At 45.2% G+C, this 14498-nt stretch overlaps 1 protein-coding gene across 5 annotated transcripts in view; it reads left to right on the forward strand.

The window, feature by feature from the left end:
* Positions 1-14498, forward strand: part of SRGAP2 (SLIT-ROBO Rho GTPase activating protein 2) — a 97449-nt gene that overhangs the window by 11096 nt on the left and 71855 nt on the right. Inside the window, exon 1 of one of the 5 annotated variants that reach the window (XM_048327717.1) lies at positions 10151-10277. The exons of the other annotated variants lie outside the window; for them this stretch is intronic. Within the exon in view, the coding sequence (XP_048183674.1) occupies positions 10211-10277 (67 nt within the window). The 5' untranslated portion in view covers positions 10151-10210. Of the gene's footprint in view, positions 1-10150; positions 10278-14498 lie in introns of those variants that run through there. 5 annotated transcript variants of the gene reach the window in all.

The raw sequence follows: 14498 nt of genomic DNA on the forward strand, positions 1-14498 counted from the left end.
CTCCTGGATTTGCTTGTCCTTCCTGAAGTGAGAGGCTCAGAACTGGACCCAGATCCGAGGCTCCATCAGTATTTTGGGAAGGAACGAGACAAACCCATATGGAGGGATGAGAGCTGATGTTGTTTTTCTGCTGCTGGAGGTTCCTCCAGAGCGCAGCATCTGTAACTTGTGAATTCCACAATAAACACTGGCTGGGAGCTGGAGGAGCAGCTATAATTTTCTCCGAGCTCTGTTGCCTTTTCCAGCTCCCTCACATCGTTTGCAGTGGTTTTAGGATTAGGCTTCATGCAAATACTTCCCATTGTACCCCACCCTCTCCCAGACCCAGAGCAGCTCCACCAGCTGCCATGGTTGGGATGAAAGTGCTGCTAATTTGCTGTTACCTTTAATTTAAGGATTCTGCATCTTGGGGGAGGCTTGCTGTGGTCCTTGCTGTAAGGAGTTATTTATATGTTGACTGTTTAAACACATTTATCAGTCCCAAAAGATCGATGCCTCTCCTTTCAAGGAGGAGGCTGCTTTGAGATCCTGCATGGAGAGGTGTGTGCAGGGCATGGGAAGAGTAAGTAGATTTTTATTATTTTTTTTTTAATGAAAGCCATCAGCGTCCAGCCAGCCCTGCCTGGGCTGTCTTGTGGGGAGGTTGTGCTGTGTTTGCAGAATGACTCTGAATCTTTGACAGCGATAGGAAGAATAAATCCAGCTCTGGGAAGTACAAGGAAAACAGGTTCCTTTTCCCTCCCAGCCTCTTTCTTTTATTGCTTCTTGTCGTGTGCTTCCCTCAAAGCTGATTTTGTTAACAAAGCAAAGATCCCCCTGAAGTCTCACTGCTCCTGCTTATGGCAATAACACCAAAATCTGTTGACCATGAATTTTTTTAGAGCACACGTGCTCATTTCTCTTACAGAGGGTGGGTTCTATCAGATGGTAGGAAAGCACTTTTCGTTTCACATTTTTATCAATCCGTGTATGAAGTATTTATTTATCTGGCTTTGTTTTGAAGAAGCCCAAGCACAATGTTCTTCTCAATGCACTAAAGAGCTCTTCAGCTGGATCACAGATTTCTTGAAGTTTATATTTTGTTACTGTATCACTGTCTAAATTTCACTTAACATCTTAGCTATGCTTAGGTTTTGGTCTCCCTTGCCTCTTAGTGTAAGTGAGAGAGTTTATACATGATATATAATAGTTAAAATTGAGAACTCTTGCATCTTTGATGCTTGAAAAACCCAATAAACCCAAAAGCCAGGGTTGCCTTTTGGAGAATTCTGATTCTGAAACTTCCTGTGGCTCATTTTAAGCATTATAAATGTTCTCTCTCAGCTACCTTAAAGCCAAATTATCAAATTATTGGTGGGTATAACTGCATGTGCATTTATAGCATCCATGCAATAACAATTTACTTTCTTTTTCCTTTAAAATTAAATCCCTTTTCCTTTTGAAAAAATTATTTATGATCATTGAAAGAGCATCCAGTTGAAACCAGCCTTTGTTCTGGTGTGAGAGTGTCAGAGCTTTGTGGGAGCTGGTTTTTTCCCTTGGCTGAGGGCAGGGATCCTCCTGCCCTTGATCCGGATCTTTTTTAGGAGTCTGTGTTCCCCGAGTCCCTGAACTGGGGCTTTCAGCACATGCTGCTCAGCCATTGTGTTCCAAGCAGCCCGAAAGTAGGTGAGGAGATTAAATGGTAGTGAATTACTCGAAATGACCTAAATCAAGGTCTCTGGTGAGATTTATGGGATTCAGTTACACATCTTGAAACATGTTGAGAGAACACTGAACTTTTTAAAATCTTTTTTTTTTTGTCTGGCAGTGCAGCCTGCGTGGCTGGACAGGATGTGCCTCTTCTTGTCAAGAAAAATGACTTGGACACAGGAGATAACTGCACTTTTACAGTGCTTTTACTTTGTGATTTTTTTGTTCCTCTGGCTTTTTGGAGGGGACAGAAGGACAAATCCCAGGGTGATGCTGAATGAGGTGTCTGTCCAGCCAAGGGTGCTCCCTGGATCAGCTGGAAACAGGGAGAGGGGGATGCAGCTCATCCCTCAAATAAAACTGACTGCAAAGAACAATCAGAAACAGCTCCATGAATGAGTCAGAACTTTGTACAGTCTGGAATCAGATTGTCAGGAAGCTGGAATGTGTCTGCAGTTATCCCTTCCTTTGATTCCTCTCTCCCTTCACTTTTCCCCCCCCTTCCCTGATTCCTGCTGTTTTGGGGATTAAGATGGAAATAAACACTCCCCTGAAATCTCCCAACACAAACAAACAGGTTTGCTATTTTTAAACGCCAGTTTTTTGTGATTCTCCCAAAGTTCTTTTTGCTCCGCTGGGATTGAGTTTGAGTGGCTGTTTTCTTTGAGTTTTATTTTTAGGAGTGGAAGGCTTGTGTGAACTTCAGTGCTGGCAAAGATACTGCTTTGCCAGTCCTAGATGTCGAATTTATCTTTTAAAACTTTGAAATCTTTTCAGCTGCCAAGAAGAAGGGACCAGGTGAGAATGTGAAGGATGCTCATTTTGCCACCTCCTGCACTGGGACTGTGTTGCCACTTCTGTGCATCTGTGAGGAACCCTTAGTGTTGAAGCCAACCTTCACTCTCCCACTGAGGCTAAGCCTTGGGAAGAGTTTGAATTTAAACAGGAGGAAGTTTGTGAATGTTAAATATATTTTTTTGGGGGGTAGAGCAAGCACAGCAAACTATTTGTGATTGCCTGTCCTTTCCTGGTGTAGAACAGGCTCTGTTTCCTTGGAGTGGGCTCCCTCATTCCTGGGGGATGGATTTTTGGGGTGTTTGTGGGGAAGAGGAAACAGAAGATTCCCTGTGGTGCTGCAGAGAGCTTCTCCTTGTTTTTAGTGCCTGGTGCTGGGAATTCTCTCCTGCTTTCTGACCTGTTTTGCCCAGCAAGAGGAGGGACAGGCAGCTCCTTTCTCGGTGCCCCCACAGGCTGTTAACCCAGCTGAAGGTGTTGATGCCTGGCTTTTGTTGGCATCTGGGAGTAGAACACGCAGGGAAAACGCTGCAGAGCAATCGGATGTGTTGGAGGAAGGGGAAAAGTGTGTCAGGAGCAAAGAGAAATCCACTTTGCCCTGGCAATAGTTAGGCTGGACTTGGAATTTCAGCGAGTGCCTGGTTCCTTGGTGATTTCATTTTCTGCGTGCCAGGGCTTGGTTTGAGGTCAGGCTGTTCATCCCAGTGTTTTCTGCAGACTGGGAGTTCTCTGCTAGTGGTGGCACTGGGGATGGCTTCTATTACTGATGGCAAATTGGTTAATAACGTGGTTACTCTAAGTAAACTAATAGTGCAGACAGGGTGTCTTTATATTTTTCTACACCTACTATTAATTTGCTGGCGTGGAGATTTTTTTTTTGGGTTAATTTTAGTTCTCTTGCTCAGCCAGATGCAGCTTTTTTGAGCATAAATTCTGTAACCATCCACTCAATCCTTTGGAGAGTTGTGACAGCAAGCAGTGATTCTTCCCTAGAAAGGCTTAAAATGCCATTTAATACTCCAGGCTCATGGCCTGAACTCACCAAGCTGCTTGTTAATGGCTTAATTGCTGTCATTTTGATTTGGGTAGAGGTTATTTTCAGTTTTCTCCCGTTGGCAGGGTTGTTCTAGATGAAGTCAGAAGTCCAGTGAGCGCAGCAAGTGGAAGAGAACTCATCAGTGAGTTCATTTTTGAGGGCTGCTTTCTTTTTTCTTTGCTTGCTAAAGAGGTTCCTTGATAATATTTTCTTTAATACACCGTTCACATGCAGCAAATGGGGAAGAAGCAGTTTCATGCACGAGAAGTCGGCGTGGATGACTCAACCTTCATCTTTTATAGGTCCTGATTCAAATTCATTCCCTGTTTGTAGCAGTGGAAATGTCACCAAATGTTCCCACTGTTGGGAGGGCTGGGAGTGACTCCTGCCTCGGTGCTGGAGTGCTCCAAGCTGCCAAAGGTGGTGGGCTCCGGCTCCTCTTGGCAGCTCCGGGAGAGAAATGGGAGCCTGGATGCAGAGTGGGAGGATGAATCACTTTTCTGTTCCTTTTGGACCCAAAGTGGAGCCAGGAGGAGCTTTTGGCTCTGCACAGCTGCAGATAGAAGGAGAAATCCTGCCTAGGATTTGCAGATGTCTTAGGAGCACCGAGGTGCTGATGGGGCTCCTGGGGCTTGAGTAACGTGGGATTTTTTTAAAGGCTGATATTTCTGTGACAATTACAAATCACAGCAATTAATGTTTATAGAAATTGCCTGAGTCCATGGCTTTATTTTTGTGAATGGGATATCATTCACAAAGAATTAAGAAGTCGTGCTGAGATGAGCAGCATCCCTGGGCACTGGCATTTATTCCCAGCGTGTGCCTGCTGGTTTTGATATATTTGGATTTCCTTGCCAGTGGTAGAGGCTAGCTGGTGTTGTTCTGTTCTTGGAAAGTGGAGTGGCTGCTGATTTCAGCTTCTGTGCTGTGTGGTTTTGTGATTGACCCAGTACCTGTTGTCTTTGTCAGTGTAGGAATAATGCTGGATCAGTGGGATTTTAGTAATTCAAGGTGGTTCAGGAAATTCAATGGAAAATTGACCCTCACTATTTGAAACCCCAGCAATGTGCCAGAGGAGCACCCGAATGATCTCTGTACAGCCCCTAGCCAGGTAATTCAGTGGAAAATTCAGGTAATTCAGTGGAAAATCACGGGATTGTGGCTCAGTGCAGGCACACTTGGAGCAGTGTACCTGGGATATATTTTTACTGTGTGAGCACAGTTCACTGTGCATCTCTGTGCTGTAAATCTCTGTGCCTTTGTCTGTCAGGGATAGTCTTTAAAACCTTATCCAGATTGGAAAAGGAGGTGGCCTTGGAGGCAGCAGCAGCCAGCTCCTGTTGGGAAGGTGGCACTTCATGGTCTGGGTGACACGGTGGGGATCGGTCACAGCCTGGACTTGAGGATCCTGGAGGTCTTTTCCAACCTGAATGTCGTGTGATCCTGTGAAGGAGCTGGTGGCTCATGGATGTGCTTCTTGTCCTGTGCAGCTCTCCATGCCTGCGCTGGTGTTTTCTCTCAGCAAGTTCTCCTCTCCTGTTGTTTTTAGCCACAAACTCCACACTGCACTGAGCGGGCAGAGCTTTAAAATCCCCAATCTCAAGACTGCCTCGGCTGTGACTTCCCAGCCAGACATCCAAGGAGAAGCTGTTTCAGGCTTTAAATAGCTCTGGCAGGGAGGTGGACAGGAGCACACAATGTGGCCGTGGGGCTCTGGGCTATTCTTAGCGGACAATGGCCGGAATGAAAAGCCGCGGCCGCTGCAGCACGTTCGGGCCATTGTGTGCTGTGATGTTTTCAATTCCGAGAGCCACAGGTCCTTCAGCATCTTCTCCTCGTATTGGAGACCTCTCACTGTTTTTCTTTGCTGGGGAGAGTGGAGCTTCTGAAGGGAAATGGCTCCTGAGAGGAGACCCCAGCGTGCCACAGGAGGAGCAGCCTTGTCATCTGTCGTTGACGCAATTTTGAAAAGAGGGAACTGAAACCTCTTCAGGAAAGAATTTTCTGTTCGTTCTATTTTGAGTGTGTTGTGAAATCAAGGAAAGTACAAGCTGATCTGAAATTTAAATTGGGATGGTTGTGGATGCTGCAGCAGGAGTCAATGCTTGAAGTGTGTGGTGGCATGGTGAGTGTGCCCATCGGGCAGTTTGGGTTGGAGCTCTCCTCTTGGAGGATGGTATCTGAAATCCTCTCTACAAAGGACAGGTGGAAGAAGTAGTTTCTCTTACAGCTTTATTTTTAAGGGCAGAGTTGTTTTTTTTTTAAGGCGAGGAAGCTGCCACATGCTTCTGCTTCCAGTGGCTGCCACAGGGGAAGCAGCTGCTGTCACCAGGCACCTCGACCCCTTCCTCTGCAGCCTCTCGAGTTTGAGGAAGGTAATTTGCATTGCTGAGTGGTGTGGCTGATGCAAGCTGCATCGGTGTGAGCCCAGTCCTTCTGTCCATCATCTGCAAGGCTGCTCAGTGTCACTGTGCCTAAAAAGGAAGTTTTTCAAGTCGGGCTGAGGTGGGGAACTGGAGAGGACCACGCTGTCTTCAGATTGATTGGCTTGACTTCCTTCCCATGCAGTGGTTTCTTAGCTACACTTCAGGAGATTAAAAGCTGGACATCCTGTTCTAGGGGAGGCTTTACCCCTCTGGCTTGCTGTCTGGGTTACTTGGATGTGGGAATGCTGTGAGGATGGGTGCCTTATGCTTATCTCGTTAATTCCCAGTCCAGCACAGAGCACGCTTCCAGCCACGCTGTGGGACAGCCAAGTGTAACGTCAGCAGTGGTGCTGTGAAACGCAGGGGGTTTGCTTCAAATTCCTTTTTGTCTGCCCTGGCTGCAGCAGCGTGTGTAATTCAGGGCGTTAAAGCTTGCACACGGACTCTCCCTTGCTGCAGAGCATCTGTACTTGCTGTGTAATCCATGTTCTTCACGCAAATGACTGTGTCCAGGGTTTGTTGGTGGGTTTTTTTTTAAACCATAATTTTATTCCTTTTTAATTACAGCATCCTCTGCAGATGTTGGAGTGTCATAAAAATGAAATGTGGAAATGAATGCAAAGTTGTCATGGCTTGCTCCAGATTCTGGGTAGTAATTAAGCTGTCGGGGAGTAGTGGAAAGTTTGTCTGCTTTATCTGTGTGTCCTTTGGCAAATGACCTCTGGGCTCGTTAATGGGAAAGGCAAATGTGCAATGAGCTGGATCCAGTGCCTTGGCTGGATCAGCGTGTCTGCTTTGGCAGATAAAGGATAAAAACTCCCCTGGATAATCAAGTCCAAGATTTGGGGGGTTATTTAATAGCTGGAGCCATTGCTGATTGCTGTCAGGGGAAATTGAGGTAGAAATGAGCAAGAATACCCTGAGTATTTTTTCTTTCTGGTTGGTAGGAGGGAGCAGTGGCACGGTGTTAGTGCTGGGAGATTGCTGGTGTAACTGGGAAGAGCAGCTGGTGAATTGGACAAATGGGTCCAGAACTGGCTTAAGAGGGACAGGACCAGCTCTCAGACCTAACAGTGACCTGATCCTTTGATATCTCTGGAGACTCTGAAGGACTTGAGGCTGCCTGGAACCCCCGGTGCATGATCTGCTCTTGGGTTTTATAGCTGGAAAAGCTGGAAGGTGAAAAGATAAGCCGTAAGTGGATCCCAGAAGGATCCACGTTTCCTCCCCTCTGTCTGCTTTTAAAGATTTTTCTGGCTGTCTCTAACACGTTCGACAGATCATTTTGTGTAATCCTGTCTGGCAATTTGTTTCAAGATGTTGGTTTTTTTTTTTTTAAAGCTCTTGTCTGAATGTTTTGTCCAGATGGTCTCAGTGTGAGTCAGACTGGAAGGTGCAGGGGCTTGCTTTGATAAGGTTACTCGCTCTGTTCAGAGAGTTGATGGCTTTATGGGAGTGAAAAAACAGATCTCTCATGTTAATGGGAAATTACCATTCAGGCTTTTACAAAACAAAAATAGGACCAGAGCATCTGAAGCTTTCACTGCTCATTTCCCTCTGTAAGTTATTCTGATGTTCCTGTGAAAGTGTTGGATTTTAAATGGTGCTAACAAATCCATCTGTCCTGGCTCTTCCCAGGAATGTGTCTCCATAGTAAATAAAGGTCCACCACCATGAGAATTTACAAATGTCAGTCACAGCTTAATGGCATCAATGATTTATATACCTAACGAGCAATAAGAGCTTATGAAATGTCGTGTATTGATAATTCATAATTCTGCTGTGCCAATAACTGGATTTCCTAAGTTATCTGAGATGTTGTCAGCATATAAATCAAATTTAAATAAGTTTTATTGAAAGTTACATGTGTAACTTTCTCAATGGAGGTTTTACTACTCCATTTATTTGTGTGTTCAGTATTGTTAAGATAATGTAGACCTTCCTGACACAGGCTTTTGCTAAGTATAGATATTTCCAACAAAACCCCTAAACCCAAACCAGATGCTCATCATTTTGTGCATAATAATGAGATTGAGAAACACGGATATCCCAGGCTTGGTTGGATCTCTGGATAAACTGGCTCTGGAGGAAGTTTCCTTTCTCTCACTCCGTGTTTTTTCCTCAGGGAGGATGGAGAAACTTCCCTCACTAACCTGACCCTGGGTTTGCCCTGAAACTGCGCTGGTTGATCCAGGAATCCCTGGGCTCTCTGAAGCCTCCTGGCGATTTCTGGCCTGTCTGTGCTGGGCTGTTGGGCTGGTTGGTTGATTTTGGGTGTGTTGTTTTCAGTCCCTGCGCAGTGAACCAACACAAACATTCCCAGTGCCGGGGCTGGCAGAGGAGCTGTGGCGGAGCCTTTGCTCCCGTTCCGTGTTGATTTTGGCCAGGGTTGTCCCCAGCTCGTTCAGGGGCTCCTCTGGCACATGGCTGGGCCTTCAAACACGCAGGGTAAATAAGTCACACCCATTGCAGCAGTCAGTGGGTTACGTGTGCTCGCGTTTCCTCCTGTCCAAGTGGCTTTGATAAATCTGAATTCAAACTTGAGCAGCCTGGGCTGGTGGAGGTGTCCCTGCCCATGGAACCAGATGGGCTTTAAGGTCCCTTCCAATCTGAACCAGTCTGGGATTCTATGAATATGAAATTTGAATTTTTTTTTTTTTTTTTTTTCTTTTTAGTGCTGATTTCTAGGGGCTGAACTACACTGTGCTGGTGTAGTGGCATTAAGCCAGTGAAAAGTGAAGTGAGTTATCAGGGCTCAGGTCAAGCTTGACCTGTGCAGAGGAGACCCAAACCAGCACTTTTCCTGCCAGGATCAGCCTGGAGAATGCAGTATGTGATGCTTCATTTCAGGGAATACTGTGTTGACTCTGTGATTTAGCTGGTGCTGGGAATCCACATTAGTGCCTGGATCTGTGTCTCGTGCTCTGGCTTCAAATTATTCTAAGTTTTATTTGTACAAATATGTGTAAAATACAGGGGTGTTTCTCCCTTTGACACCTAGTGGATGGCTGCAGTTCGTGTGGTGGGTCGCACCTGTGTTTCTGTGGAAGAAGCTTTTTTTGGGAACTAAGTGATTTTTTTTCCCCAGGGAGACCGGGATGGGATCAGAGAGGAAAAGAAAAAAAAAATCAGATGAAGACTTTAATTTCATTGTAGGAGTTACTACTGTACAAAGACTGGGCAGAACCCTGTGTATCTTCCAACCAGGGTATGTAGTAAGGTCTTTTATTGAACCTTGAGTCATTTATTGTAAATGCTGGAGCAGTATAAATGGTTTCTAAATGATAAAGCACATGTGTGTGTGTAAAAAGGAGGACCTGAATTTTAATGCCAGCTCTCTGACAAAGGCTTATGAGAAATAAGCATCTCCTTGTTCCCGCTCTGGTCTACGCTGTGCTGATTAATGGGTGTTGCTGGAGCTGACAATAAACTGATAGAAAAATGATGATTCACATAATTCGAGCTTTGCAGGCTCTGTCAAATACTCATTTCTTCCTTTACAAGAGGTGCAGTGGAGTAAAATGTGAGTTCCTTTCGAGACAGCAGTGCTGCACTTACACACTTCACACAGCTGAATATTTATACCTGAAGGAATTTGTTCTGTGGATTGGATAGGAAACGCCTGCTTGGGATAGCTTTGCTTTCATTGAGTATTCCTGCTGTAAACTCCTTTTGAATGTGAACAGACTGAGCCAGAGAGCAAGAGGGAGACTGGAGCACTTTTTTTTAACATAAATGAGTTTTGTGGTTTTCAATTAGGCTCCTGTCCGGCTTTTAGGTGTGTTATATCTGAATTAAAACAATGCTCCAATTTGATTTCTTATGCAAACAGTTAAGACTGATTTATCATGAACTCTCCTGCCAGCTGAAAGAGGCTGGAGTTACTTTGATTTTATGGGGTGTTTTAATGGCAGGTGTTGGTGGGGAAAATGAGAGGCTGCTCTGGAGGAAATGAGCTCTGTCATCATTGTCCACTGGTGGGCAAATAACCTGGACCTTTTTGATGTTGCTCAAGTCAGCTGTGAAGTGTCTGTAATGATGCTCATTATTCACCTTCCCTGGAATGCTCAGGGTTAATTAATAGCCCTGAAAACCTCCCAGAAACGCACACAGCGGGACTGGCAGGGAGGCACTGACGGCTCCAGTATATTTGACTCACTTGTTGACTCCTGGGGACAGTCGCTGTCCTCCTCCTCCATGGACTGAGAGCTTTTCCTGGTGTTCCAGAGGGAAGGGAAGGATCCTTCCGAGGAGATCCTTCATGGTTCAGCTGTCCAGGTCCACGGGCTGCTGGCCTTCCCCGGGCTGGGCTGCTCGGGACCGACCAGGTGGGTTTATCTGAACGGGACCCAGACTGGGAGGGGATGTCCTGGTGCCACCAGGGAAGGGTCTTTGTCCCCAGCATTTCGTTGCAGGATGCCTCTGGAATAGTGGGACTAACCCAAGGTTATCTTTCACTCTTATATAATTACTGGATTTTTAAATGAAGCCTCATCCTATTCTCCTTTCTTTTGCATCTTTAAGGAATATTCCAGGTGAATTGGTGTTGGTTTTTTTTAACACAAAGCAAGGGTGAAACTTGTCCATGCAATTAAAAAACCAACCCCACGTGTATGTGACTTTCCCCTCGCTGCCTAAGACAGCCCAGGAATTTGGCAGCCTGCTGGAAGTGATTTTGAAATTGAGTTTGCTGTGCTGTGCTTGAGGAGTGTTTACATGTCCCCTTTTGTTCCTCTCTTCATTTCTTTCTCAATCATTTATTCATGTTAACATGTTAGGTACCAAAGAGGAGAGGGAGGCAAAGAAATCCTGAGGTGAAATTCAATTAGACAGCGGCATTAATCATTCTGTTTGTATCTCTTAATATCTGACATAATTCACCAAAGGATTTTCCTTTAATTGAAGAGATTAAGGCATGTAAGTTGTAAATTGCCACTTTTGTTCTAGCAATTTTATTCATTTGACAAATATACTTGATGTTTCTTTGCATGAAATAATCGTGTGCAAGAGAGCAACTCTCAGGTCTTGTGGATGGGGAAGAAATAGGGATTTTTCATGTTAATGCTGCTTCTGGGTTCTTGCATCCCACATTCTTTAGCATTTCCAAACTTTGAGCACCCGTGACAGATAAATAAAAAATTATAATATCAAATGAACTAAGTTTTTGCAGAGGCGGCCGGGAATTGGGTCTGGGGAATTTGATCCATCCCTGGACTGTTTTCCTGAAGAAATAATTAGTGCTGTAGAGGATTTCATCTGTCTGTGTGTGTGTGTGGCTGCTGCGTTCTCACCTCCGGATGCGTCTGTGTGTGCAGCACTGGAATGTGGCGCTCTGGGGATGTGTAGAGAGCTGAAATTGGGATTCCTGAGGTGAACTGAGGCACCGAGAGCATATGGGAAATGCCAGAAATAATGATCACATTACACGTTTCTGATGAATAATTCACTTCAGTTTAGGGCTGTTCCACCGTTAAAATAAAGCCTTCACAATGTTTGACACGGCACAGCTGAAACACTTGGAGAAGTTTTGGAAGGTAAAAGGAGCCCTTGTTTAACTTCTCTTTTAATCAGCAGCAGCAGAGGAAATCTTAACGCTTAGAAGGAAGTCATATGTAAGGTTCTAGGCTGGAGTTGTGGCAACTAAAGAGCTACTAAACAGCTACTACAGTGTGGAGCCAGGAGGAAGGACAGGGAGGTGAAGGGCTGCAGACAGAAACTCTCTCTAAAATAAGCCAGGAAAGCACAACAGAAACTGCTAGAAAGAGGAGCTGGGAGAAACGTGCCAGAATTCTTTTTAAAATAAGAAAGGGTTGGGTTTTTTCTTCTTCCTAACCCTGAAATCCACCTCTCTGCGCCAGAGATTTGGGACAAAACAAAAAGACAAGCAAATATTTCTGGGCTGTTTTGCAAAGAGTTTTGCCACCCATCACTCCAGGGCTGTGTTTTGGGGAGAGGGAAGTGCCTGACCAACCTCTGGGGGAGGAACCTTGTCCTGATATCCCTCCAACCCCCCTGACACAGCTCCAGGTGGATCCAGGAGGTCCTGCACAGAGCTAGGATGTTCCCGAGCAGAGGAGCAGGAGCTGCTCCAGATCAGCAGCATCTTAACTCAGCTTTTTTCTCCTGGACCTGTTCTGCTGCCTCTTCCCGTTGGGTTTATTCTAGAATAAACAGAGATTTCTGTTGAGAGCAAGTGCAGCCTCTCCCTGTACAAAGGAACCTGAGGTCCTTTGTGGGCACGGCAGTGCCACATTCTTCATTCAAATCTGAAGGGAAGAGCCCTGGCTCCCTCCCTCTCCACGCCCAGGCAGCTCATGGCTTGCAAATGAATTATTACCGTGGTTCCTGCAGGGTGTTTCTGTACGTTTCCCACACTTTTGGGGCACTCGGATTCATTCTCGCACTCCGATGCTCCCTGGGGAGGCCCAGGATTGATCACTGCTCGTGCGCCTTCCCCGAACTGGATGTTCCATTCCTTCAAAACTTCTTCTGTGATGTTTAAGGTGTTAAAGAGTGGTGGCAGTGGGGATGGAAGTGGCAGTGGTGGGGTTGGGGTGGGCCAAGGGCTGGTGGGAGGAGCAGGAGTTAAACTTCCCTTCCTTGGAGCGTGATCCTTGTGCAACACGCGCTGGAAATCCCCACTCCTGCCCTCCCTCCCTGAAAGGATCCAGAGACATTTCACATTTTAGTCATAACCAGCCTTGGCTTTGTGAGAAATCAGGAGCAGTTGGATTGGAAATGTGTCCAGCACATGCTTAGCTTCACTGCTTGCTGCATTTACTCCCTGTTGTTGGTAGTATCTGGGAGCACATCTCCAGCTCCTTGCACTGATAACCGCTTTTCTTTTAATGTGATTAACACAGCGGGATTTGAGGAAGGACTCTCCTCTTCCTGAGAGAAAGGTTTGGGTGAGCAGTAGGGGAGTGTGATGGAAAATACCTGAGTTTGGTGCTGCAGGGAGACTTGGTTTGCCCTGGGCCAGAAGCAGAAAGGGAACTAAAGCAGGGGAAAAAAAACCTCCTCTATATTAAAAATATTCACCAATTTTTTGGCCATCTCTGCAGTATTGACTTTGTCACCCTGCAGGAGAGGAAACCATTGAAATAACTATTAAAAAGTTGTTTGGAGAACATAATTCCCAAAGCAATTCCTGCCTCCCAGGGCCACACAACACTCGGGGTGCTCACTACAGGAGGCTACAAAGAGGTTTTTTAGTTAAAATTATTCTCTGAATCTTGAAACTATGAACTGGGGGATGTGTGTGTGTTGTCTTTGATTGCAATAATAGTCCATAGTGTCAGAATGACTCTTAAATTGTTTATTCTGTAATTCCATGCTGCAAAACAGTGATAAAATGTAGTTTTACTACTTGCCCATGGCGTTTTTTCCAGCATCCAGAAAGTGGGAAAGCATAAACAAAGCTTTGCCTGAGGTTTTTATATTTTGGCTTGGTGTCAGTTGGGGGAAAACCTTTAACTGAGTACAGACAACCCTAAAATAGCTGTGAAACTTCCTGGAGAGGAGGAGCTGCAGTGTTCCTGCTGTTTGCACGTGGGTATTTGAAATGTATTGATAAACTTTTATTTCTTTTGAATAAACAGTTGTAGAAGCTAAAAATAGAGTATTATTACCTGATGTACTCAAACATGTTACCCTTATCAGGGTTGTTTGGAGGAATTGCTCACGTTCTGCTGTTGGCATTAGGGCCATGAATCCCTGCCCAGGGGAATTTAATCTGGGTTCTGGTTTTAAACATCCTCCCCAAAAGTCAACAGCATGGCCTGTGTTTTGATGATAGCAAAGGGGACCTTCATTAGACAGAAAAAAAAATTTAAATATTTAATTTGAATAATGCATGGCTTAAATACCTTGGCAACTTTGTCAACATGTTTAATTGCAGGATTCTGAGCATTTACTTAGAAGTTTTGCAGGTCTGAAGCCTCACATCAGTTTGCAGTCTGGGAATATCAGATGATTTGGGTTTGGTTTTTTTTTGTGTGGATGTGGACAACCAATGTCCAGGCTGCTGTGGCCAGTGGGATTCTTTATAAAGTTACAAATTTTCCAGGTCCCAGCTGTGCTGAGGCATCACCCAAGGCAGAGGCAGCGGCTGCCATGCTCCTGCAAGCGGCACTTGTATGGTGCCTGGAAAAGCTGGGAGCCCCAAGGAATTACAGATGCACATAAATTAGGGTGTAGGTAAGGAAATAAAAGCTGAACGTCCTCAGTTCTTCCCTGAGACCGAGACCAGCCTTAATTTTTGCTTTTAAGCACGTCTGGCGTCCTCTTCTTTCACTTCATTAATGCAAATTTCTGAGCACTCGTCTTGCACCTCAAAATGATTTCATCAATCTCTGTTGGAAAGAATTTCAGCTCCCAACACCTCCAGCTCTGTTTATATATTTATAACTACAAAGGGATTCTTGTCAGTGTGTGTTACCCGTTGCTATTATTTCTCAAATGGAATATCTGGCTGTAGAAAGAATATTTACCTTTTCCGGGGCTTACAGTGGTTGTGAACCTGAGTCTCCCTCCTGGCTCTGGTCTTA

Source organism: Corvus hawaiiensis, chromosome 24 (genome assembly GCF_020740725.1).
Source record: "Corvus hawaiiensis isolate bCorHaw1 chromosome 24, bCorHaw1.pri.cur, whole genome shotgun sequence".
Lineage (NCBI taxonomy): Eukaryota > Metazoa > Chordata > Aves > Passeriformes > Corvidae > Corvus > Corvus hawaiiensis.